The 24,627-nt window shown below is 46.2% G+C and overlaps 1 protein-coding gene across 8 annotated transcripts in view; it reads right to left on the bottom strand.

Annotated features, from left to right (window-relative positions):
* Mylk (myosin light chain kinase) overlaps positions 1-24,627 on the bottom strand; it is a 196,211-nt gene that overhangs the window by 88,492 nt on the left and 83,092 nt on the right. For all 8 annotated transcript variants that reach the window (XM_070030043.1, XM_070030045.1, XM_070030047.1 and 5 more), the window contains 4 exons: positions 21,574-21,726; positions 7,901-8,038; positions 6,128-6,325; positions 5,222-5,471 (listed from right to left, as the gene is read on the bottom strand). In XM_070030043.1, coding sequence (XP_069886144.1) covers positions 5,222-5,471; positions 6,128-6,325; positions 7,901-8,038; positions 21,574-21,726 — 739 coding nt within the window. The remainder of the gene's footprint in view (positions 1-5,221; positions 5,472-6,127; positions 6,326-7,900; positions 8,039-21,573; positions 21,727-24,627) is intronic.

The following is a 24,627-nucleotide window of genomic DNA, read 5'->3' as shown; positions in this document are numbered from 1 at the left end:
TCCAGTCAAGAAAGGTCCATTCTGGTTGGGAGGATGGCGAGGACAGTCTGGGAGCCAAAGGGACAACTTAGGACTTAAGATACTTTAGGAACTGTGTTTTGCATAACACTCTTGAGTTTCTATGGCTGCTACACCTTTTGTCTTTTTTTTTTTTTTTTTGCTTAGAATGGCACCGGATATCATTAAACTTTGTGTGTGTGTGTGTGTGAGTGTGTGTGTGTGTGTGTGTGTGTGTGTGTGTGTGTGTGTGTGTGTGTGTGTGTGTGTGTGTGTGTGTGTGTGTGTGTGTTGGTTCTAGGGCCTGAACTCAGGCCCTGGGCACTGTAGCCAAGCATATGTACTCAGGGCTAGTGCTGTACCACTTAAGCCACAGCTCTACTTCCAGCTCTTAAGTATTTAATTGGAGATAAGAGTCTCAAGAGCTAGGCACAGGTGGCTCATGCCTGTAATCATAGTACTGAGGAGGCTGAGATCTGAGGATCACGGTTCAAAGCCAGCCCTGGCAGAAAAGTCCATGAGACTCATCTCCAATTAACCACAAGAAACCAGAAGTGATGCTGTGGCTCAAAGTGGCAGAGTGATAGCTTTGAGCAAAAAGAGCTCAGGGACAGCGCCTAGGCCCTGAGTTCAAGCTCCACGCGTCACAAGCTCACGCGTGTGAACACACACACACACACACACACACACACACACACACACACACACACACACACACACACACACACACAAGAGTCTCATCCCAGGCTAGGTTGGAACTGTGATCCTCAGATCTCAGCCTCCTGAATGGCTGAGATTACATGGGTGAGCCACTGGGGCCTGGCTCCATTATGGGCTAAGGGCTGTGTCTACCTGGTAGTACTTTCCTCACACTCTCAGTCAAGTTTCCTCCTGTCAGAAGCAGGATGCAGCCCAGATGCAGAAAGCAGGAACAGATGCTAACTATAGGGTATCACTTTACCTCAGTTACATTCCATGAGGCTTTGAGTCATGTGGAGCTTTCCCCTGAGCTGGAGTGACACATATGAATATCTCCTTGTTGGGAGAAGCAGGTAGAGACTTCCATATTTACCATAATCTGCCCCCATGGTGGGAAGCCTGGACCCCGATAAGCTCCTTGAGGTCTTCTGTTCAACTCGCTCTCAGGCCTCACCTTGAAACTGACTCCTGTCAGTCCTACATTACCCACTTGTGGGATGATTTTAATACAAAGTTAGCTTAAACAAACAATTTCTTGGCAAGCATAACATTTCAAATGCTTCAAGGGGAATCGGGAGCTTTATTCTCCCCCCTCCCACACCCCGCTGCCCCCAATACTGGGGATTTAATCCAGGACTCACATTTACTAGGTAAAATACTCTACTATTTGAACTACACCTCCAGACTCACTTTTGGAGAGTCTTGGTGACTTTTTTTTGTGTGTGTGTGAGTCTTGGTAACTTTACCCAGGCTGGCCTCAAGCTCAGGATCCTCCAGCCTCCACATCCCTAATAGCTGGGATTATAGGCATACACCACCACATCTGACCGGGAGTCCTAACTTTTTTGCTAGTTTCCTTTTTGGCACAGGAGTTAGGGGAGGGTGGTGTCGAGGAGGGAGTGCTAGAAACCCACTCACTCCTGTCTCATAATCTTAGCAGGGAATGATAAGACCCCTTACTCCTACCAGGGCTCCTGCTGTCTTTTCCCAGCTACCTAGCCTTCCTTCTAGAGACACAGTCCTCTCTGAGGCCAGGTCTGGCTGCTGTTGGGACAAGAAAAGTGGGAGGGAAGGAGGGTGCTGACAGACCTACCACACACTCCACAGGAGAACTTTCCACTGACTTGTTTCTCCTTGGTTGCAGACAGAGCCAAGGCCAGGGCAATGGCCTCTCAGAGGAATGAGGAGGCTGGACTTGGGGAGGGAAGAGGGGAAGGCTGTAAAGATGGATACACCAGTACAAATTTGTAGCTCCCTAGTTCCAGTGCACTGGAGAGAAACAGTCCACGTTAGGCTACAAGAATGGGAGAGCATCTGATTTAAGTCCAAAGACAAGGGCTCAAAGTTAGGCTGTGCTAGTAGCCTTTGGGTGGTCATGCGCAAGCCCATGACCTGAGACCTGTTTCCCCCATTATTCAATTGGAGAAGGCTAGGAAACCTCTGAAGTCCATTCCAGCTGGGACAAACTAAATTTTATGATTGTCCCCAGCTGGCCCCAGACAGTCTGCCTCCCAAGGCAACCCCAGTCTCTGGTCTGGCAAACTTCCCATAACCCTTTGCTTCGCTCTCACTTCCTTCACTCAACCTTTTCTTGCTTGGTCTATTCACCACCCAAGTCCTTTCTCATTGGCCAAGGCTCAGACTTTCTTTTTTTCCTCCTCATAATCCTATAGATTTTGAACTTGAGCTTGATTAACATGAATGTTTTCTCAAGGTGTTTCGTACAGAAAGCTCATCTGCAAGTATTTTCACAGGGAATCCATTTTCATCCAGCCTAAGGGACAAGAGCATGAACTCCTCATATTTACTTGTCTATCTGTCCATTTTTAATTTTTTTTGGTAGTAATTAAGGTTTGAACTCAAGAGTCTTGAGTTCACTAGGCAGGTGCTCTTGGGCTCCTATTTTGGAGGTAGATGAAGGCACAAGATGAAGGCAATCGAATACATCAATTGGCAGAATAGCAACTGATCATCACAAGTACCACACCGAGATCAGTTGAGATCCCACTGAGCTCTGCCTTCATTAGTATATAGACCCTAAAAATCCTAAGAAATAGTAAGTAGCTTTAAAATTGGCTATGTTTTAAAGACTATGAAGTATAGGGTGGTTTGTTATACAGCAAAAGCTAGCTAATACAAGTATAAAACACATACACAAAAAAGACTTGATGTAGGGGCTGGGAAGGTGGCTCAGTGGTAGAGCGCTTGCCTTGCATGCCTGAGGCCCTGGGTTCGATTCCTCAGCACCACATAAGCAAAAAGAAAAAAGCCAGAAGTGGTGCTGTGGCTCAAGTGGTAGAGCACTAGCCTTGAGCTGAAGAGCTGAGGGACAGCGCCCAGGCCCAGAGTTCAGGCCCCACGACCGGACCCCCCAAAAAAAAAGACTTGATGTAATGGGGAATCCTGGGATTTTTGGTGTGTGTGTGTGTGTGTGTGTGTGTGTGTGTGTGTGTGTGTGTGTGTGTGTGTGTGTGTGTGTGTGTGTGTGTGTGTGTGTGTGTGTGTGTGTGTGTGTGTGTGTGTGTGTATCCTGGGATTTTTGGTGTGTGTGTGTGTGTGTGTGTGTGTGTGTGTGTGTGTGTGTATGATGGTCCTGGGGCTTGAACTCAGGTCCTGGGCACTGTCCCTGAACTTCTTTGCTCGAGGCTTGTGCTCTACTACTTGAGCTAGCTATATTTGGTAGTTAATTGGAGATGAGGGTCTTATGGGCTTTCCTGCCCAGGCTGGCTTCTCAGCCTCCTGAGTTGCTAGGATTACAGGTGTGAGGCAATGACACCCTGCATATACTGGGATTTAAAAAGATATTTAATGTACTTTATTGTTATTATAGCGGTTATGTACAGAGGAATTACAATTACAGGTAATGAGTCAGGTAATGAGTACATTTCCTTTCATACAGTGTCTTCTGTACAAAAGTAGCTTTGTACAAGTCTAACCATCCTCAGGACATGGCAGATCCAGGTGTAGACAGGAGCTCTTCACCAAGCCTAGGGCAGAGAAGGCATTCTGTCTCCACCAATCTAGGATTAGTATAGAATTTTAAGTGTTGGACTCAGGAGGCTGAAATCTAAGGACTGAGGTTTGAATCCAGCCTGGGAAAGAAAGTCTGCAAGACTTTTACCTCCAATTAAGCATCAAAAAGCTGGAAGTGGAACTGTGGTTCATGTGGTAGAACACTAGCCTTGAGCAAAAAAGCTTAGGGAGAGTGTCTAGGCCCAGAGTTCAAGCCTGAGGACTAGCACCAAACAAACAATAAACAGTTGGGGTATTTTAAAGGTAAAACAGAAAAATGTAAGCTCCTTATGATGGTTTTTAAATGTCTATTATCTTTGACACTCCTCTCTCCATGAGATGGATCTTAATTCTTATCTCCCTGAATGTGGGCTGCACTTACCAGCTCACTCCCAACAGGGAATGGTGGATGGGAGGTGTAGGACGTCTAAAGTTAGGTCACAAAAGGCCTTGCCTGTTCAGATTTGTGCTTGCTCTTAGATCACTACCTCTTAGGTAAGCTGCGGCCATGTCATGAAGACACTGAAGCCGTGTGGGGAGGACACTGAACAAAGAGCCAAGGCCTCCAGCCACAACACAGGTGTGAGCCCTCTTGGAAGTGGGCCTTCGAATCTCAGTTGAGCCTTTGAGACTCAGTTTCTGAGTCTCTGCTGCCACTTAACAAGAAAAAAAAAAAAAACATGCTGCTAAGAAGTTTGCAGCTCCCAGCTGCCATGTGTGGATATGATTTGAGTGTGCCCAAGGTTTCATGTTTTGGAACTTAATCTCTACTGGGAGTTATTAAGAGGGTGAAAACTTAATCCAATTTGTTGTTTGTAGGTACAGCCTTTGGAAGGAGCTTAGATAAAGCCATCAAAGTGGAACCCCTATAATTGAATGGCTATACAAGGTGAGAGATATCAGAAAACATGCATGCCTTCTGACATCCTCTGTACCCCAAGATTCAGCCAGCAAAAAAAAAAAAACACCACCAGATAGAGCCCCTAACCTTAGACCGCTAAAATGATAAGCTTAATAAACCTCTTTTCATTATAAAATTATCCAACCTCAGGTATGTGATTATATTAACAAGAAACAGAATAATACACCAGCCTATAGAAACCATGAGGTAATAATTATTTGTTGCTTCAAGCTGCTAAATTTTGGGGCAGTTTGTTGCACAGCAACGTGTGTCTGATACATTCCATGGATCCGCCTGCATTTCTACCTTTAATCCCTCCCTCCCTCTTTTACATTGCCCATCATACTACATGATGTGCAAAATCCAGAATCTGGTATGACAGAGGCTTCTGGAGAATTGAGCTCAGATGGTGGGTCCTCTGTGAACACATGTGCTTCTCAAGTGGAAGAAACAAAGGCTCATTAGCTATACTGAGCCTGCACCTGATTTACCTTGAATTCAATCCCTATATTTACTTGAGCTTCATCTGACCGCCCAGTCCCAGGTTAGGGTAGCAGGAATTGGAGGTGGGGGTAAGGGGATACAGGAGGCTGTCAAGATATGCAGACTCACTTGAGCAGGATTTCATACTGGCCAGCATGCCAGGGCTGGACGTTCTTTAGAACCAGGGTGAACACATCCTCATTCTGTAACACCTCAAAGTGGCCATTGTCCTTGGAGAGAACTTTGCCATCGCGGAGCCAGTGCACAGTGGGGAAGGGGTCACCAGCTATGGCACAGGAGATGAGGACACTCTGGCCCAGGGAGGCTGTCACTGAGCGAGGCTTGCTGATGAACCAGGGCTGGGTGCCATCATGGGGCTCTGGAAGTTGACAAAGGGGAAAGCTAGAGAGGGCAGCCCTTCAGCACAGAGCACCCATCCCATGCTGCATGGGGCTGTGAGAAGCTTGCTACCCAAAGAGCAGCTGGCTGAGAAACACTCTGCAACTCTTACCTTCTGTAAGGGTAATATTAATATAAAGCTTTACATCCACAGCAAGGGGAGAGAGCCAGAAGGAAGGGAACACGTGTGCTGGGTGGTAATGGTTTGCATCAGAGGTATGAGTAGGAGGTGTGTGTGTGTGTGTGTGTGTGTGTGTGTGTGTGTGTGTTTTGTGTGTGTGTGTGTGTGTGTGTGTGTGTGTGTGTGTGTGATTAGCTCTTCTTCCTTCTTAAGTACAAGCTCTCTACATGCAAGAACACATATACCCATAACTCACCCCCAAACTGTCATTGCCCAGTTAAGTGCATTGCCAGTTTCCCTCTTAACGTTCTATGCAGCTTGTCACCCATAGCCCAGTGTGTGCAGGGACTTCACAAAGCTGGTAGGGTAGGCTGCTGAGCTGAACTGCAGATAAGGAGCTTCTTCTGAAGCTGAGTGGACCCAATCAGCTTCCATTGGCTTCCTCCTCTCCAAATTGCATTGAGCAGGGGCCCCCAGAAGCACCCTCATCCTCCCGCTGGAGGCCTGGGGCTCACCTTGCACCGTGAGAACAGCCTGGCTGCGGACCTCCCCAACGCTGTTCCAAGCCTCACAGGTGTACGTGCCCGTGTCCTCCGGGAAGACCTCCTGAATGCAAAGGCTGTGCTGGGCGCCCCTCTGTTCAAAGTGGAAGTCCTCTGACTCCTGGATCTCACTACCGTTGTGAAACCAGATGACCTCTGGGGGCGGGTTCCCTGAACCAAAAAAGGTGGGCAGAGCCACTGTCAGGGAGGAACTTCCCTGGCCAGCTGCCACTGTGCATCTCAGGTTTATAGAATTCTACTAAATACTTCCAAACTGCAGGTTTCTGTCTCCCGACCTGCACAGTGGGGATCCCATGATCCACTCATGGGACTGTTGGAAGACTAAATGAGTCACCCCCTCACCTTCCTGAGCTATCCAATAGAATGACATTTAGTCCAGAGAAAACATACCCTGGACAGAGTCGTCATGACTATTAAACAACAGATTGGAGACACCAGAAAGACAGCAGTGAAAATATAATTTCAGGGATGAAAAAGAAAAGCAGGGAAGGATGGCTTTTACAATTATAATGCTGATGTCTCCATCATCCTGGTAACTGACTAGTGGGTTCAAACTGCACCTGTCCCTGCTCTACCTCACACAGTGATACGCTCTGCGTGCGTCCCCCCACCCCACCCCAAGCCAGGCAGCAAGCAGAGCCTCATGGCAACTCCCCTCCAGGCCATCACTGGAAAGAGGACAGCTGGCATTTTTTGTTTTGCTGCATATGGATTGTGGTTCCAGGGCATCAGCTTGTGGTACCTGGTGGCTAGCACTGACAGGTTTTACCAGTCTGCTTTTCTAGAATGTAAAGGGGCATCAAGCAATGGCCACCATTGAGGGTTTGCTCTGATGTCAGAGCTAACCATTAGGCTCTGCTTCCAGGTAAGTGGAGGCATGTTACAGAAGATAGGCTCAGGGCTTCAGGCTCTGGAGAGTTTTAAAAGAGTAGAGGTCACATGCCTGGAGACTAAGTACAGAACAACTCTGACACTTCCATCTGGAGGACTCAGTGAGGCATGATAAGGGAGGACAGGGGAAGGGACTCAGTCACTGCCAGGGGTGTCACAGGATGGCCTCCAGCCTGCAGGAATGCGGGGCCATCCTAGAATCCATTCTAGGTAAGTCCACAAGTTCTCTCATAGCTCGTCTTTATTGCCTGCAGTTGAAGAGGAACCAAGCAACCAGAAAAATGACCTGCAACCTGTCAGAAGCACTGAGCAGGAGCTGAAAACCATGGGTGCATGTGACCACACCTTTGTCTGCTCCCCCAGGCCACCAGTGCTGAGCCAGGAGCTTCCAGAGCTTTCCCTGCTCACCTCCAGCCTAAAAGGGAGAACTCATAGTGAGGCGTGAACTATCTGATCTCATTTGCCTGCTTTAGAAGACCCTCTGCTCTATCCTTTCACCTTAAAACTTGAAAAAAGCAACTGAGACTATCTTCTGTGAGTTTTGGGAAGTTCTCACACAATCTAGGTAAGAACTAGCTTCAAACCCTCCAACTGCGCTGGCTACATGCTTTTCTCTTTAATCCCTCTCCCCACTAGCTCCAGCCATCTTCTTCCTCTAGACCCTTTCACCTTGAATATATAAAGTCCTACCCAGAGAGAAGAGACAGGCCAGGAGACCCTACTTCTTTGGGTCCATTGTCTGGCAGTTCCACGCTGATTTTGGATCAGTGATCCAAGTAGCTCTTTAGGGAACAGTTCGAAAATTGCAAATGTGAACAGAGGAGAGAAACAGACCTGACACCTGGACTGTCATGGTGACTTGGCTTCCATCCATGACTTTGAGGTCGGAAAGGCCCTGCAGGAAGATGGGTGCGACAGACTTGCTGGAACCCAGGGGCAGAAAGTGCTTCCTCTTCCCCTCACTCTTCTTTTCTGTGTGGGGACAATAGAACCTGGTGTGAGCATTGCTTCATGCACTCATGCATTCAACAGCCTCAATGACACTTGGGACACAGCTGTGCTGAGGCTCAGTTCTGGTGAACAGATGAGAGTTTGGAGGTTCTGGAGATCTTCAGGAAGAAAATGTATCCCCTAACTCTGTTTGGCAATAGGGGAAGAACAATGATTCTGTATGGAGCCCACACTAGGCTTGGGCTCCTCAAGTGAACCTGGGTTTGGGGAAGCTGGTGTCTTATGAGAGTTTCCTTCCCATATTTACCTTTATGAGTAAGTGGTCACTCTCACATGGCAGCAAGTTCAAAGGGGGCCAAAGAGTCTCCCTCCCACCCTGTTTCCCCACCATCAAGCCTTTCCCCAAGGCAACCAATTTTCTTCTTCAACTTCTAGGTGATGATCTGTGTGTACCATGCACAGAGAAAAATAAGGAAATTCTTCTTTCTTCTGCCTTTTGCTCCTTCCTTTTTCTTCTCATCTTTCCCTTCTCTTCCTCCCATCAGTGCTGGGGACGAACCTAAGGTATTGAACATACCAAAATATATCCCAAACAACTTCACCTTCTCATTTTCCTTCTCTTTCTCCTCCCTCTTCCTCTCCTTCAGTGGCATTGTAGGTTGAACTTAGGGCCTCAAACACGATGCTACTTGAGTCATGAACCTCAGGCCTCATTTTCTTCTTTTCCTCTCCTCCTCCTCCTCCTTCTCCTTCTCCTCCTCCTCCTCCTCCTTCTCCTCCTTCTCCTCCTCCTTCTCCTCCTCCTCTTCCTTCTCCTCTTCCTCCCTCCCCCCAACTTCTGCTTTTCAGATCATAGCCTCTTGAGAAGCTAGGATTACGGACAGGTGTGAGTTACCATTGCCTATTTTTATTTTTAAAAATAAAATAGTGCCACACACTTGTAATCCAGCACTTGGAAGTCTGGAGCAGAAGAATCACAAGTTCAAGCCTAGCCTGGGTTTCAAAGACCTTTTCTCAAATAATGCTACAGGGCTGGCCACCAGCTTCATGAAGTGATTATTGTATATTGTCTTCCTCAAAAACTGAGTATGGTTATTTGGATACTGCTTCATCCTCTCTCAAAGCTGGGTCTTGGATCAGGAACAATGGTTCATGCCTGTAAGCTGAGCTACTTGGTATGTGGAGATCTGAAGAATCATGGTTTGAAGCTAGTTCCCCCAAGCAAAAGTGAGAAAGAGTCTATCTGAAAAATAAAGTGGTACAGAAACTTCTAGTAAATACAAGGTCCTGACTTCATATCCTAGTATTGGGAGGGAGGGAGGGAGGGACAGGGGAGGGGGAGTTGGGTCTTGCACAGTGGGATTAATTACCATGAGAATGAATTGTTTTAAGTGAGCCTAGCACTTCTCTCAGTCTTTCTCACACGTGCCCTTCTTCTGCATGGAACCACTACCCCTTCCTGTCATGACATGATACCACAGAATGCCCTCACCTGAAGCTGATGCCAGTGCCATGCATGCTCTGTGGCCTTCGTAACTATGAGCCAAAGTGAACCTCATTTCTTTACAAATTATCCAGCCCTGGAGATTTTGTTACAGTAACAGGATACAGACTCACAGGATATTTCTAACTTAATATCGAAGTTTTCAGAGATAAGGACTGTTGATCTTGGGTTCTCAAAAATCTTGGGAATCAAACACCACACCTTCTCCAGGAAGCGGGAGCCTTGGTTTAATGCCAAACATGCCGCTGAATTTTTTATTTGCAACCACTGAAAACAATTGCAAAGCTCTTCCAGCCCAGCCTCTGAAAATGTAGAAAGGGGGAGAGGGGGAAAGAAAGGGAGAGTCTGGGAAAGCTGCCTCAAGAGGCCAGGAGAACCCTGGGGGAGGAAGATACTTCTCCAAAACAGGTGCAATTAGGATGGCTGAGCCCCTGGTGTCCCGGGCCATGATATGAAACTCTCCCACATACCAACCTCAGGCATTGCTCTTTGACAGGGCAGCCTTGGGAGTGGGCTTAGGGGGCCCAGTATTGGAAATGCACAGATCCATCCTCAGTGGACTGCAGTGGTCGAGAAAGCTGGCTGCCTCGGGAGAATTGCGGAATTTCCTGTCTTGCACAGATGGAGAAGGCTTGAGGACAAAATGTTTTCATCTCTCCAGAGGACTGCCCTGTTCCTGCCTCTTTGCTTCCAGCCGAGGCTCCAGCCTCATAGAGTTCTGCACAGATGGACTCAAATTCCTAGGTGTTGTGGAAACATCCAAACTGCAGCTCATGTCCTTCAAAGCCGGTGGCAGTTGGTATGCAGATGCAGCCTTCTCTTGGTTCTTCCCAAAGCTGAGTCTCTCTGTGGGTTCCAGCCTCTGGGATCTAAAACCCTACATACATTTCCTTGAGCCACTGGATGAAGTGAGAAATATGTGGGAGAGATTGGCCTGGGAGCCGCTGTCCCCATCCCATATGGGAGTTTGCTGGGTCCATGAACACCCATATCTGCCTGAGCTGCAGGGGAGACAGTTGGGCTATGCTGAAATCTTGGATCTGGGGTTAGCCTTGAAAAGCCCCTCCCTCCTCTTGAAACTCTACGACCTCATCAGTCTCTAAAGGTCCTGCCATCCCAGACCTTGGGGGAGGTTTGGAGATTATATATGAACTACCATGTGCAACCACAGGCCCCCTTTGACTCACAGTGAGACTATGTTCCTATAAACTCATCATCAGCTGAAAGAACCACATGGGAAAATACCTGGGCTGCTTCTATCAACCCATTGCTTGACCACACAGCCCAAACTAGCAGATCTGCGGTTTACCCTCAGAATCACAAGGCTGGGAGGTATCTGTCATTTGCCACCACTGCCCTAATATGCTAGTCAAGAGAATGATCAAAATTCAAAACAGGGGGCATAGGTTTCATTAGAGGTGTACTGATTTCGCACCATCATAAGGTTGAAGATCATAACTTGAGCCATCATAAGTCAAGGATCATTACATTTGTTATCAAGAATATCATTCATAGGTTCTTCCTCTGTGTGCATGTATTTAATTTCTTTCCAAAGTCAAACAGGTCATACCAACTCATCTGTGTCCTATAAGCTCTGCATCAGTTTATGTTCACACTTGCATGGACTTAGGTGAAATAAGAAGAGATAGGGGAAGAGCTGGAGGTGTGGTTCAATTGGCAGAGTGCTTGCCTAGCAAGAACAAGGTACTGTGTTCAAACCACAGTACTGCAAGAGAAATGGGGAGGAGGGAGCAAACTGGTGTTCTGAACTCATGGCTGTAGTCATGTGATCTGAAGCAAGTTTTCTCCCCCCTCCCCAGCCTAAGTGTTCTGTACTCTAAAGTGATTATATAGTTAGCTTCAATTATTGGTGATAACACAGTGCTGACAAATGTAATAAATACTGTATACATAATATAGTAGGGCCTTGAGATAATTAAAAGCAATAACACATAAAACAGCCAGTGCATTATCTAGCACATAATAAGTATAAAAACAAATTGGCTTTGACTTGCCTGGCTCTACTGCCTGTGATTTTTGGAGGTACTGGGGTTTGAACCAGGGTCTTGTTAGGCAAGAATCATACAAAAGTATGATTCAAGTAAGTTTATTTTTTCAGATAGGGACTTAGACTTTTGCCTGGGTTCACTGAGATCCCACACTACAACCCTATTTCTGCCCTCTGAATAGCTGGGATTATAGATATACATTTCTAGGCATGATGTCCCTACTGAAGTTTTAGACTGGGTATTTAACCTGATAATAACTACAAGGAGACAAGTTTCCTAAAGCAAGACATTCACATTTAGCCACAGAGAAGGAATTTAACAGCTGCTATTGAGATTAAGTTAGAAAAACATTTCTCCCATTCCACAGCAGAGCTGGGTCTGTGAAGGAAGGCAGCCTCTCTGTGCCTCTGGGGGCTGCAGAGACCAGCAGGGCTGAGGGACACGGCTGGCTGCATTCTGGTCTGGGTGCTTTCTCTGCCCTGCTGAGAGCAAAGGCAAGTTATTGAAATCCAGAGAGAGCTTTCTGTCATTGCATTCTCGCCCAGGGCCACCAGTTAGCCCAGAATGTGCAAGTCTAGGGTAGTCTGTTCCCTTTGGTCTTACCCAGTGCTGGATCAAGGGCCTGGTAGAGGTAGCAGGAGGCCATGTTTGGATGCCAGAGGCCCCCAGCAGTGCTGTTTTGGGGATCCTGTGCCTTCCTCATCTGAGGAGGTAAGCACTGGCCTTAAGGACACATAAACAGCAAGGGAGAGTTGTGGGACCCGGTGACAGACTAGCTACCCAGCTCCAAGGGGCACAGACCAAATATATCCCAGGCTTTTCCCACAGTGTTGTACCCTGCTCTCTGCTGAGAGCCAGCCCAGAGAAACACTTTGTGTAACTCTGGAGCACAAAAGAGCGGTCTCCTCTACTTATTGACCTAGGACTAAAGATCTAAAGTGAATTATCTGTTGCTCTGGGGCTTGGTACTGCTGATGGCTCTATAGTCACTCAGTGTCTCTGTCACTAAGATGACTGCCACTTTCCATTTGAGAGAAGGGAAAGGCTCAGGCCCATCCTTCATAGAAAGGAAAATAACTAAGCTGAAGAATACACTTCTCATAAAGCAGTTCATGGCCTTGTGAACATGGTACTGCATACATTAAGGTACTAGGTAGTTAATGCTAGGACTTGAGAAAGGAAAGAGAAGGAAGAGATAAATCCAGGGAGAGGAGAGGAGAGAGGGAGAGGATGGGAGAAGAGAGGAGAAGGGAGGAGAGGGGAGAGAGTAAGGGGGGGGGGAAGGAGATTTCGGGAGGGGAGGGAGAGAAAGAGAAGACGAGAGAGTGAAGAAACAAAAGTGGGAAGGTGGGAAAAGAGTGTGTGTGTTCACACGTGCACACACACACACACACACACACACATTTTATGATCTTACTGATCCACAGTTTTTCCTCTCTGGCTATTTTTGTTCTAATTTTGGACTCATTGGAAATTGTTTATTAAGACAGTTCCTAATCATTAAACAATACATTTTTTTTTTTTTTTTGCTCTAGCACAGCCAAAGCATCAAACAAATGATTTTGAGAGGTCAGTTCTGCATGACTTAGAGGCTGGGTTCTGCTGCCCATTGGCTGGGCTACTGCTGGCAGATGACTTAACCTCTCTGAGCTTTTATTTATTTATTTATTTTTTACCTGTAGTTACTTCAAAACTATAATCATTATGAAATTTAAGTAAAGCCAGTTTTTCAAAACATTAAACTTTTTCCTCTTGAAACAATGTGCCTTTTAAAAAACACAACACTAGTTCACAGTGGTTTTAGTTTAAAAATAAAGGCAATATGACATTTTGGAAAGGTTTTGTGTTTTGGTGCTCATACTAGGGTTTAAACTTAGGGCCTGGGCACTATTCTTTAGCTTTTTCCACTCAAGGCTAGCACTCTACCACTGGAGCCATAACTTCACTTCCAGATTTTTGGTGATTAATTGTTTGTTTGTTTTTTTTTTGTCGGTCGTGGGGCTTGAACTCTGGGCCTGGGCATTGTCCCTCAACTCTTCAACTCAAGGTGAGCGCTCTACCACTTGAGCTACAGCGCCACTTCCTTGGTGATTAATTGGAGCTAAGAGTTTCACAGACTTTTTCTGCCCATGCTGGCTTCAAGTCCTGGTCCTCAGATCTCAGCCTCCTAAGCATCTAGGATTACAGGTGTGAGCCAGTGACATCTGGCTGGAAACATCTTACTTAGAGGAAGCTTTAAATATCCACACACACTGGGAGAAACATGTTACTTATTATATTTATTCTAATACAATAATCAGTCTCACCAGTTCCTCGTACACCAGCCGTGAATGGGGAATTTGCTCCTCTTAGACCTGACATTCAGAACCTCCTGTAGCCTCTGTCCTATGGCTGCGCCTAAGCGGTGTCTCCCTGTATGCTACAATAACTCTCTTTCCTCCCAGCCTTCCCTTTTCTCTTTATGAGTGTAACAAGGGAAAAAAAATCTCAATTCTTAAATTCTCCTTAAAAGCCTGTTTTATTCTACTGGACAACTTCTGCCTGTCAACTTGCTGCTTCTGAAGCCCCACATTTATGGATCCAAATTCACATTCAACACAGGTGCTTGTCTTTATCTTGGATCTACTGAAGATTCTCTTCAGTCTTTGAACATGAGCCATTTTCCTGGGTTACTAATGCCAAAATGAAACCCCTTCTAACAGCAAATCTGCTTCCTCACATACCCTGTTATCCTATGGAAGTTGAATAAATCATCAAATGGGGGAGGGCACTCTAGAAATCAATCTTCCCCTCTTTATTTGGTGCTAAGAGTCCAGTGTGTTCCAGAAATCCAGGACCAGCCTCCTCTTTTTCCAAAATGCCAGGACTTATTAAAGGCAGGCTCCTTCCGTTCAGCTGAAGAGCAACTCAGCCCCTTCCCAAATTCCCTTTTCCAGGGCACTTGGCAAGCTATACATCCCCAGGGAGGTATCCAAATTTCCTTTCAACAAAACTCTGTCTCATAACCAACAGAGCCTTCTTGGAAAGTCAGCAAAAGGGGTACATTTATGGACTTACAAACACAGAAAACTATTCTTCCTCCCATAGCCTGGCTCTCCTTTGGCCTTCTCTCCCATTGAATTCTCTTGAAACTAAGAATTAAGTAGGAAGAGAAATGTGCAGGCAAGAATGAAAAGAACACGACGTGTTACATCTCCCAAAAGATCTCCAATCAGTAATGATGGGGTTGCTTGATGGGAGGCAGAGCTCATGGCAACCACAGCCTTCTTATGGTCTTAGAAGTTATAATGGGCCTAACAGAAAGGCATTGCATCCAAACCACCCAATGTCCCCTGCCAATGAGGCCTGGAAACCACACTCTCCATCACCATCAGGAAAACAAGGATACATGCCCAACAGCATTCTTTACCAAGTTCTCCAAGCCAGAAAATGGTAGCTTGACCCACTATGGCTGTAGAATTAGACAGTGAGTGTCTCTATAATTGTCCAATTAGTAACGTGAGGCTCCAGTTCTAGGTTCTGTGCCCACATGGGTTCATCTATAACCACAACTCTCGTAATGAGAAGGGCCAGCGTGTGACACAAAGCCTACCCTGGCCTCAGCCTGTATAAACAAAAATATCAGTTACATGTTGTCTTAACATTTAATAGACTGCTTGACTACTTAGAGATTAAATTGATGGCAGACAGATGTTTTGTGTGGGCTAAGGTTCTTAGTATATATTTTTTAAAGGCAAGTTTAAATCAGTGCTTGCTCTCCTCCTTTAATATATTTATCTTTAGCCAAAATAAGGATTAAAAAAGTTGTCAATCCAAGTGCCAGTGCCTCACATTAAAATTCCAGCTACTTAGGAGCTGATATATAAGGACTGAGGTTTGAAGTCAGTCTGGGCAGGAACATCTGTAAGATTCTTATTCCAATTAGCCATCTAAAAGCCAAAAGTAGAACTATAGTTCAAATGGTAGAATGCCAGCCTTGAGTGAAAAAGCCAAGTGAGAGTACAAGGCCCTGAGTTCAAGTCCAAGTATGGGCATAGGAAAAAAATGTCAGTGTTCATAGTTCTTACTGAGGGGAGTCCATGCCTTTGGCTGACTGGACAGATTGTAAAGCATCCACAGCACCTGGGCATAACTTGGAAGGAGCAAAGCAGGTGGCTCAGAGCCAGCCCTCCATGCTCGTGCTGATCTGGAAATGGCCTGGGCCTCATATGTGTTTCATGTTGGGTGCCTGGCTGGATCCCTGTTGTCTTCATCAGAGACTCTTCGTCAAAACAAATACTCTAATTAGTATGCTTATTAAATCTTATTTTTGTTCTAGGTTTTTCTCTTTTAACTCACCCACACTTTATGTCCTTAGGTGCCTTTAACGGGCCCAGTGTGTCTTCAGTTAAATAAACAAATCATTAGGCAAAGAAACTCTGTTAAAAGTGGTTCAATTGGCAGCTCATTAATAAATACAGTTACTTAAAGAATTTAGCCTTGACAAAGATACTGTAGGGGGAAATCAATGGAAAAGTATTCTAACTAATGAAGCCCCTACCCATGATTTGGTTCAAACATAGTGAATAACTGTCGCTGTGTCAGGTCTTTCTGGCTTGGCAGGAGTTTGGAGTAATAATTATCCTTTAGGCCCCATCTTGGATGAGAGGGCATACTAGCACTGTTTGTTAGGGCTGGGATCTTGTTTCTTCCCCTCCTAGGGGAGGAAGGAAATCATATGGGGGGCGGAGATTTTACTCTTGAGAGCAAACTTGTGGGTTTCCTGCACACTTCAGTGAGCCCTGAGACCCAGAGAAGCCAGGAAGTCAAGGGACCATCTCCTTGCACTGCAGGGAAAAGCAATTACTTCATTGCCTTCTTGGCCACTGAGTACATGCTTACAAGTGCTCATGTGCACACACACACACATGCTCACACATGCACAAACATATGCTTACACATGAAGAATACATAGTCTCCCTGAAGGGAGACTGCAAACAACTAAACAAGCAATTAGAGTTCAATGACAGCCAGATGTCAGTGTCTCATGCCTATAATCCTAGCTACTCAGGAGACTGAGATCTGAGGATTATAGTTCAAAGTCAGCCTGGGAAAAAGTCTGTGCGACTCTTATCTCCATTAACTACCAAGAAGCTGGAAGTAGCGCTGTAGCTCAAGTGTTAGAGCATTATTCTTGAACAAAGAAAATCAGGGACAGTGCCCAGGCCCTGAGTTCAAACTCCAGGACTAGCACACATGCGCGTGCACGCACACGGAGTCCAATTTCACAGTCAGAATGAAATGTTTTTTTCTTTACCCCTAGAGACTTGGTATGATGTCTCTTGCCCTCTGTCAGCCATGCAGGCCATCTTGCTGTTTCTTGATTAACCCAGCCCTGTTTCCACCCCAGGCCCTTGTACTTGATGTCCTACCTGTCACCTGCCTGAAACATTCTTATCTGAGCTCATCAGCCTCACAGGCCTCCTAGACCACATGACTTATGAAGTACCCCCTTCCACCCTTCTCAAGTCCTATATCCTGCTCATTTTTTTTCTAGCATTTTTTTTATTGTGAGAATACTGTACAGAGGAGTTACAATTACATGGGCAAGATAATGAGTACATTTCTTATCTAGCATTGTTGCTTCCTCTTTGTTTCCCCTTCCCATCCCTTCCCATACTCCTCCCCTCCCCCTACCCGAACCTCCCCCCGACCCCCCACCAAAGTTGTAAAGTTCGTTTTTTGACATAACGACTTGTACATCTCATTGTTGCAATGGGTCCACCTGTACCCCTAGTTAAACGATTTGTGTTTTTTTCCCTTCCCCTCCACAAATTATACCAACATCAAATACAGTGAAAGTATGGGTTATACTGTGGGGGAGGGACATACAAAGCACATAGAAGTCATCTTATAAATATGATAGAATCCTGATCATTTTCTTTTCTTTTCATTTCTTTTCTTGTCTTTTTCTCTTGTGGTGCTGAGGATCAAATCCAGGGTTTTTCATATGTTAGACAAGGGATTTATCACCAAGTTAACTACACCCAAGCCCTGCTCATTTTCTTTTCTTTTTTCTTTTTTTGGGTCCGGTTGTGGGGCCTGAACTCTGGGCCTGGGGGCTGTCCCTCAGCTCTTCAGCTCAAGGCTAGCACTCTACCACTTGAGCCACAGCGCCACTTCTGGCTTTTTTCTTTTTGCTTATGTGGTGCTGAGGAATTGAACCCAGGGCCTCATGCATGCAAGGCAAGCGCTCTATCACTGAGCCACCTTCCCAGCCCCCCTGCTCATTTTCTTAGCAGCACTTGTCAGCATATGCAATAAAACCACTGCCTGCATCGCCACCAGAAAACTGGGCTCTTGTCTGAGCTGCTTACTGCAGTTCCTCCAGAACAATGCCTGAACAAGTAAATACAGGTGCACAGAAAAGACTGGTGGATCGGTAAGTGAGATAAGGGACTACAGGATGTTGAGAACTCTTTCTGGGGGTGTTTAGGGAAGCCTTCCTGGAGAAAGTGGCATCAGGTAAGAGCTAGCCCGGATTTCAGGAGCAGAGTGCTATGACATTGAAGCAGAACATGGAAAGTACTAGCACAGAGTGTTGGGCTGGTGTCTGGAAGATTACAAAATCTTGACGAAAGGCTGAAGAGGTGAGAAAGAGTCCCATTGTCTGGCTTGCAGCATAGTATCTGCTGAACTGTCAGATGGAAGCTATCTCCAGGAGAGTGGTTCTCAGAACAACCACCACTCGAAGACAACTGGAGGGCTATACATTGCTGCACACTGCCACCTTGTGGCCAGAGCCTTGCAAGGAGGCACAGAAATGAGGCCCCAACCAACCTTCCTTCCTTCTCTTGCTTGGTCTCATTATGTAGTCTAGGCTGACCTCGAACTTACAATCCTCTCTTTTCTTGAATGGACAGATAAATACAACGATAGCAAGCAGATCCTTGTGGAAAAACACTCCAAGGATATTTTATCCTGTTTAAAAGTTGGACAATTGTCATAAAAGCAGCATGTACTTTCTGAGCATTTCTATATTCTAGGGACAGTGCACGAATCCATTCACTCACTCTTATAGTGCTGTGAGTGTCCCCATCCCAGAGAAGAGGAAAGTTTAGCCTGGAGTTAGCACCTGGGTAGTCAGGGCTAGGATGTGGTGAGTGGGATTCATGGCAGGCAGAGGGTGATAGAGGGTGATCGGGGGTGACAGAGCAAGGTCCTGGGAAGCTCAGAAGAGGCTGGAGTCCTGGCCATGACAGTAAGGAACCAGTGTCCGTACTTGCTTCCAGAGGACCTGGAACCTAAGGGTCTGCAAGACGTAAGAACAGCTTCCTGTCTAAGGATGGTGCAAGACACTGCCCCACACCACCTGAGAGAGACTTGGGCAGGATGCCAGGGGTCTCATTGTGCCGCACTCATCCTGCCAGCCCTAGGACTGAGCAGGCTGTGTCTCAGACTTGCTGAGACCCATTAATGGCTTTGAGCCTTTGTCTGGCCTTGACAGGCCAGTAAATCTCCCATCCAGGAAAGCCTCACTCATGCAGGCCCAGCCTAAGAGCAAACTTGAAAAGCATGGCTGAGCCATGGCCAGATAGTTCTCTTCCTAATTTCTTCTTTTTTTTCTTTTGTTGATTGTGGGGCTTGAACTCTGGGCATGGGCACTGTCCTTCAGTTCTTCAGCTCAAGGCCTGCATTCTACCTCTTGAGCCACAGTACCACTTCTGGTTTTCTGAGTAGTTTATTGGAGATAAGAGTCTCACAGACTTTCCTGACCTGGCTGGCTTTGAACTGTGATTCTTAGATCTCAGCCTCCTGAGTAGTTAGGATTACAGGCATGAGCTACCGGTGCCCGACTTCTCTTCCTAATTTCTAACACACTCAAATGAACTACCATGTAGTCCTCTACCTTACTCCAACATCAGGTGCCAGGAAGATAGCTCCAAAGAGTTTTTGATGCTTCATCTGGGGATCCTACCACTGAGAGACAGCTCAGCTGGGTCTCTAATCCAATCTAAGATAAGGCAGGACAGCCTGGATTAGCAAGCTGTTGGCTGAAGCTGATGAGACAGTCTTAGAAGAGAGAAGGCTGAAACAGTGATACTCACTAGACACTACATTGGAAATGAACTTTATAACTTGAGCGGGGGAGATGGAGTGGGAGAAAATGAGGGAGGGGGTAATACAGTTCAAAAAGAAATATACTCATTTCCTTACTTATGTAACACCTCTCTTTACATCAGTTTTACAATAAAACTTTAAAAGAAGTGGTACTATGGCTCAGCACTAGCCTGAGCAAAAATAGCTCAGGGACAGTGCCCAGGCCCTGAGTTCAAGCCCCAGGACTAGCCCAAACAAAAACAAACAAAAAACAGTAAAACTTACAAAATAAAATTAAATTAAAAAAAGAAGAAGAGAGAAGGTTGAGCTGTGCAGCTCAACTGATACTATTCTGACTCTCCTGCCCATTATAGACTGGCTCTGGGCCACACTGACCTCCAAGATAGGAGGGGACAGTTGCTCCCCTGGCCCTTGGAGACCAGGCTCTGAGCTTTCTTGCTTCTTTGGAAATACCATTCCAGTCTCTGAGGCCCCAAAGACCTTCACACTAAATAAATGTATGTACCAGAATGCTGGCTGAGAAGCTGCCAAGGGCCATGCCAGCCCTGACTTGAGGGTGGAGGGCTTTCTGGAAGGAAGGACAGGAATAGTAGATGACATGCTGAGGCATTTCTGCAGAGAAATGAGAGTCCACTCCCAGTAGGGAGGTTCAAGGAGCCATTGTGAATCACATCCTACACCAATGACTGTAGCTTTGTCCCTGAGGGATGGACAATTCCTTGCCTTTATGGCCAGCTTCTCCCTTGGGACCAGGGGCAGATGTCCTCTGAAAAGGCAGCTATGAGACTTGCCTCAGCTTCAATCTCAGGGCCTGGGCTCAGAAGATTGGCTTTCCCTATCAATGTGGTACATTTGGTCCAGTCACGTGACTCCATGAGACCTTAGATCCTTCTGTATAAAACAGGGACCCCAGCCTCAGCCCAAGCTGTGGATATCTCTGGGGTGGGGGAGGGTACAGTAAGCAAGGTGAAACAGCAGGAAGAAAGTGTTTGGCACATTTTATGTGAAATCATCTCTTGCATCCTCCTCCCTGAAGGTAGTGTTGCACACTACAGCGGGGGCTCTCCCCAAAGGCCTGAGTCCTGAGGGATAGGGGGAAGAGGTGTGCCTCCCCTGCTAGTCTAATGGGAATGTAAATATACTGCACCTGGTCCAAACACTATAGGTTCTACTTATGCCCAGAAGCTGGGGGCATTGGTGCAAAATGAGGGTGGTAATTAGGCTTACCTGAAAGGCCCTGGGCCCAGGAATTGTCACCATGCCCACCGATCTCACAGCCCAGCCAGACCTGTCCTGAGTCTATGACTCTCCTGTGATTTCTGTGGACTAAGTGCTTGGCTAATCAACAGATGACAAAGGTAATCAGATTACTGGACACTTGACTGGTGATGTATAAAAACAAGCTTAGGCTAGTAGGGAGGTCCATGGAAGAAGTGGAGAGATCCCATAGAAGTCTTCGTGCCCATGCTGTGTGAACTGGGATTTCCCAAGGTAGAAGGGGTCATTTGTGAGATCCCTGTGTGCTAAGCCAGTATGTGGGTATTTTTCTTACAGGGAGGTGATTTTCTTTCTGCCAGGCAGGGAGTCTCTGGAACCAGGAAAGTCTTTGCCTCTGCCCCCTGAATCTGCCCATGGCTCCATGGGGTGAAGTGATGGGGCAGGGGCATATCCCCCTCCAAGAAGGTTCCCTGTTTGTGTGGGCTCCTGGAGACCATTTCCTCTGCCTGCCTGGCTCAGGCACAGGGCTTTCTATAGAGCCTCCGCTCTGTCCTTCAACCTTCCAGCAGCCTGTGCTGTAGCAGCCATGGCTGCCTGCTAGCCATGGTGGTGTACAATAAGGCTGAGTGTCCTCTGCTTCCTGGATATGGGTCAATCATCCCATTGCCTATAAAAGACATGTCTGCAGGAAAGATGTATTTAGAAAGGAGCCTGGAAATACCTACCATGCACAGTGACTCTTGCGCTGCAGGACACCTGCCCTAGGCTGTTCTCTGCCAGGCAAGTGTAGATGCCACGGTCCTCTGGCAGGGCATCCTGGATGTGGAGCTCAGCCACACCTTCCTTGCACGTGGAGCGAGCATACTGGATGGGCTGCCCTGAGGAAGGAAGCACAAGATGACTCAGGTCAGAGAGCATCTGATAGAAACATAAGCCCTGACCTCAGCTGGGACGCTACAGTCAGGCATGGGAGCTGGCTCAGGTCCATGGTGGGCAAGAAAGCCTGGAAGACCAGGGAGAGTGATTCTGGAGGAATTTGGTGTATTGGACAGACATCTGGGCTTTCTGTATAGTCTCCATTCTATCCCTCAGTTTCACAGGGTTTGGGCCTGGAAAAAAATCTTCAAGGATCATTCGGCCCATTGCCCAGGCTCAGTCAGAGCAGACCCTGCCCAGACATATGGCTCCCAGTTCCCTTTGGGTGATTCCAGAACAATGATTTTACTTTCCATTGTAGCTATTTATCAGAAAGAATTCTGCATCTCAACTTTAATTGCAATTAGCTCCACATATTCTGTGCATTTTAGTATTCACAGAAAAGCTCAATGTGGAGCTAAAGATGACTTTCACCCTCCACCAAAGACCTGTGTTCAGGACATTTTCTAGAAGTTCTATATATGGAGATAGGGGACCATGAAATGGACTTAGTGGTTTCCTTAATGCTATATGATCTTGGAATTTTTATCATCCCAGGATGTGGCTCTTTCTTTCTTTCTTTTTTCTTTCTTTCTTTCTTTCTTTCTTTCTTTCTTTCTTTCTTTCTTTCTTTCTTTCTTTCTTTCTTTCTTCCTTTCTTCCTTCCTGTCTTTCTTTCTGTCTTTCTTTCTTTCTTTCTTTCTTTCTTTCTTTCTTTCTTTCTTTCTTTCTTTCTTTCTTTCTTTCTTTCTTTCTTTCTTTTTGAGGGAGGAACTCAACCAACTCATTACTAAAGACTGGCCTTAGAGCAGGAATGTGTCTGCTCATCATCTAGGAAGCAACTGTCAGGTCCTTCCTTTGCCAGGCCCCAGGATCCTGGTTTTCACTTCATAAAATCAGGGGGTGGGTGGCTGGAGAGAGTGGCCGGGGAAAGAGATAGTACAGGAAGAAATGCTTTCTGTGCAATGCAATGTTTTCTTCTGCGCATAGCAACACTTCATGTGTCCATGACAGTTGGGCAAAAAGACTGCCAAGAATGCCACAGGGCCAGAGGGAAGGAGCCTTCCCAACCCATTGCACTCCATAAAAGTCAGACTGCAGTGGTGGTCTGGAGGCAGGGACTAGGATTCTGCCACTGAGGGACTGAATACCACTCTTTGCTTTAATTTTTTTTGTGATCACCCACCCCATCTCTTCCTTGGCATCACCAGCACATACCCTGAGGGGCTGTCAACATGCCTCTGCTATTCAAATACAGGCTGACAAACATTATGACCTCTCTTTTTTATCTGGAGCACAACTTGGCCCCCCACACAAAGATGAAGCCCCCAGAAAGGAGTTGTTGGCTAGGGACAAGTCACAACTGGGAGTCATCAAACTCTCAGTATGGAGCCTGGGTTGGACCACAGCAGCCACAGAAACCCAACTGGAGCACGATCTCCCTCTAGTGGGAAGCAAGCAGGACTGTCACCCAGAATTCAGATCGGAGGAAGGGGTATAACCAGGGGTTTGTCAGCAAACACATCCTGGAGGCCAAATCTACCCACCACCTGGGGTTGTACAAACTGTACAATAGTTCTTAACATACTTTAGGTGGTTGAAAAAAATAAAAGGGAGAAAATGTCATGATGTGAAAATGACATAGGATGGACATTTCAGTGTCTATCAATAAAGTTTTCTTGCAATGCAGGCTCAACTCATTTGTTTACACATGCTCTGTTCTTATATTGCAACAACAGAGGTGAATAATTGGTGTATGGCCCCAAAAGCTGAAAATATTTACTACCTGGCCCCTCAGAGATCATGTTTGTAAACTCTTGTTCTAGACTCACCCTGAGCCAGGCAAAGGAGAAACTCACCTATTCAGATCCATCATAGTTCTTATGTTCATTTCTGATCCAGCCTCAAGGAGACTGTGTCCTTGAGTCAGCCCCAGGGTCTCACAGGAGCTCTGTCCTCAGGTGAGGAGTGGATGGGAAGGCAGACTTCAGTTATCAACTGTCCATGCAGTTCTCAGCTGCATGCACCTCCCATCACTCAGCACAGCCTGAGCAAACGGTCAACATGGAAGGTTCTCAAGCAATGCATCATGGTGTAGACATACCCAGGGGTTCCTGGGAGCATAAGTGATGGGTGCTGTCTCCTTAGGAGCCTGATTTGGTAGATGTGAGAGCTGGCCCAGACCCCAGGCCTTCTGTTCTACTCTTTCCCCCTGAAAAGAGAGCCTGCATCCAGAGGTAAACTGGGATACCCCACTGCTCAGTGGGGGACCTAAAAGGTTTTCACTCTTGGCAGTTCCCCACTCATCCTCCCTGTGGCTGCTGTCCAGTCTTACCCATTTAATGGATTGTTCTTGTTATAAAATCAGAGCTCCTTGTACCTTTAAAATTAAAAGGACTTTTATTAAAAAAAGAGAAAAGTGATAATATATGGTAATTAATTTTTTTCAAAGCTCTTACTTGGTTTGAAACAAAAAAGAGTGGGCCTTTTTTAATAGAGCTCTAACATTAAAAAAGAATTCTAGTTGCTGAGCCCTACACTACCTGCCACTATGTATAATAGACAAGATACTTAAAGAATTTGTGGTGTGGTTCATTAGTTTACATTTCAAATCTTTATCGAGGACCTCTCATGAGTCTGATCACATACAAAGAAACTGATTTATTTGTGATCTATGTATTGGACATCGGATTAGCTGCTTTATGTGAACTAATTTAGTCTCACATCCACCACCCTGCAAGCTCGGTAGTGTTATTTCCACCCTGCAGATGAGGAGTTTAAGGCCTTTCATGTTGGTAACCTGCCTGGCCAGTTAACAGCAGATTCAGTCCTGTGCTCTCTGTACTCCAGATGTTTCTGAAGCA

This window comes from Dipodomys merriami, unplaced genomic scaffold, assembly GCF_024711535.1.
Source record: "Dipodomys merriami isolate MVZ:Mamm:240054 unplaced genomic scaffold, mDipMer1.0.p SCAF_2, whole genome shotgun sequence".
Classification (NCBI taxonomy): domain Eukaryota; kingdom Metazoa; phylum Chordata; class Mammalia; order Rodentia; family Heteromyidae; genus Dipodomys; species Dipodomys merriami.
This window is presented reverse-complemented; position numbering and strand designations above follow the sequence as displayed.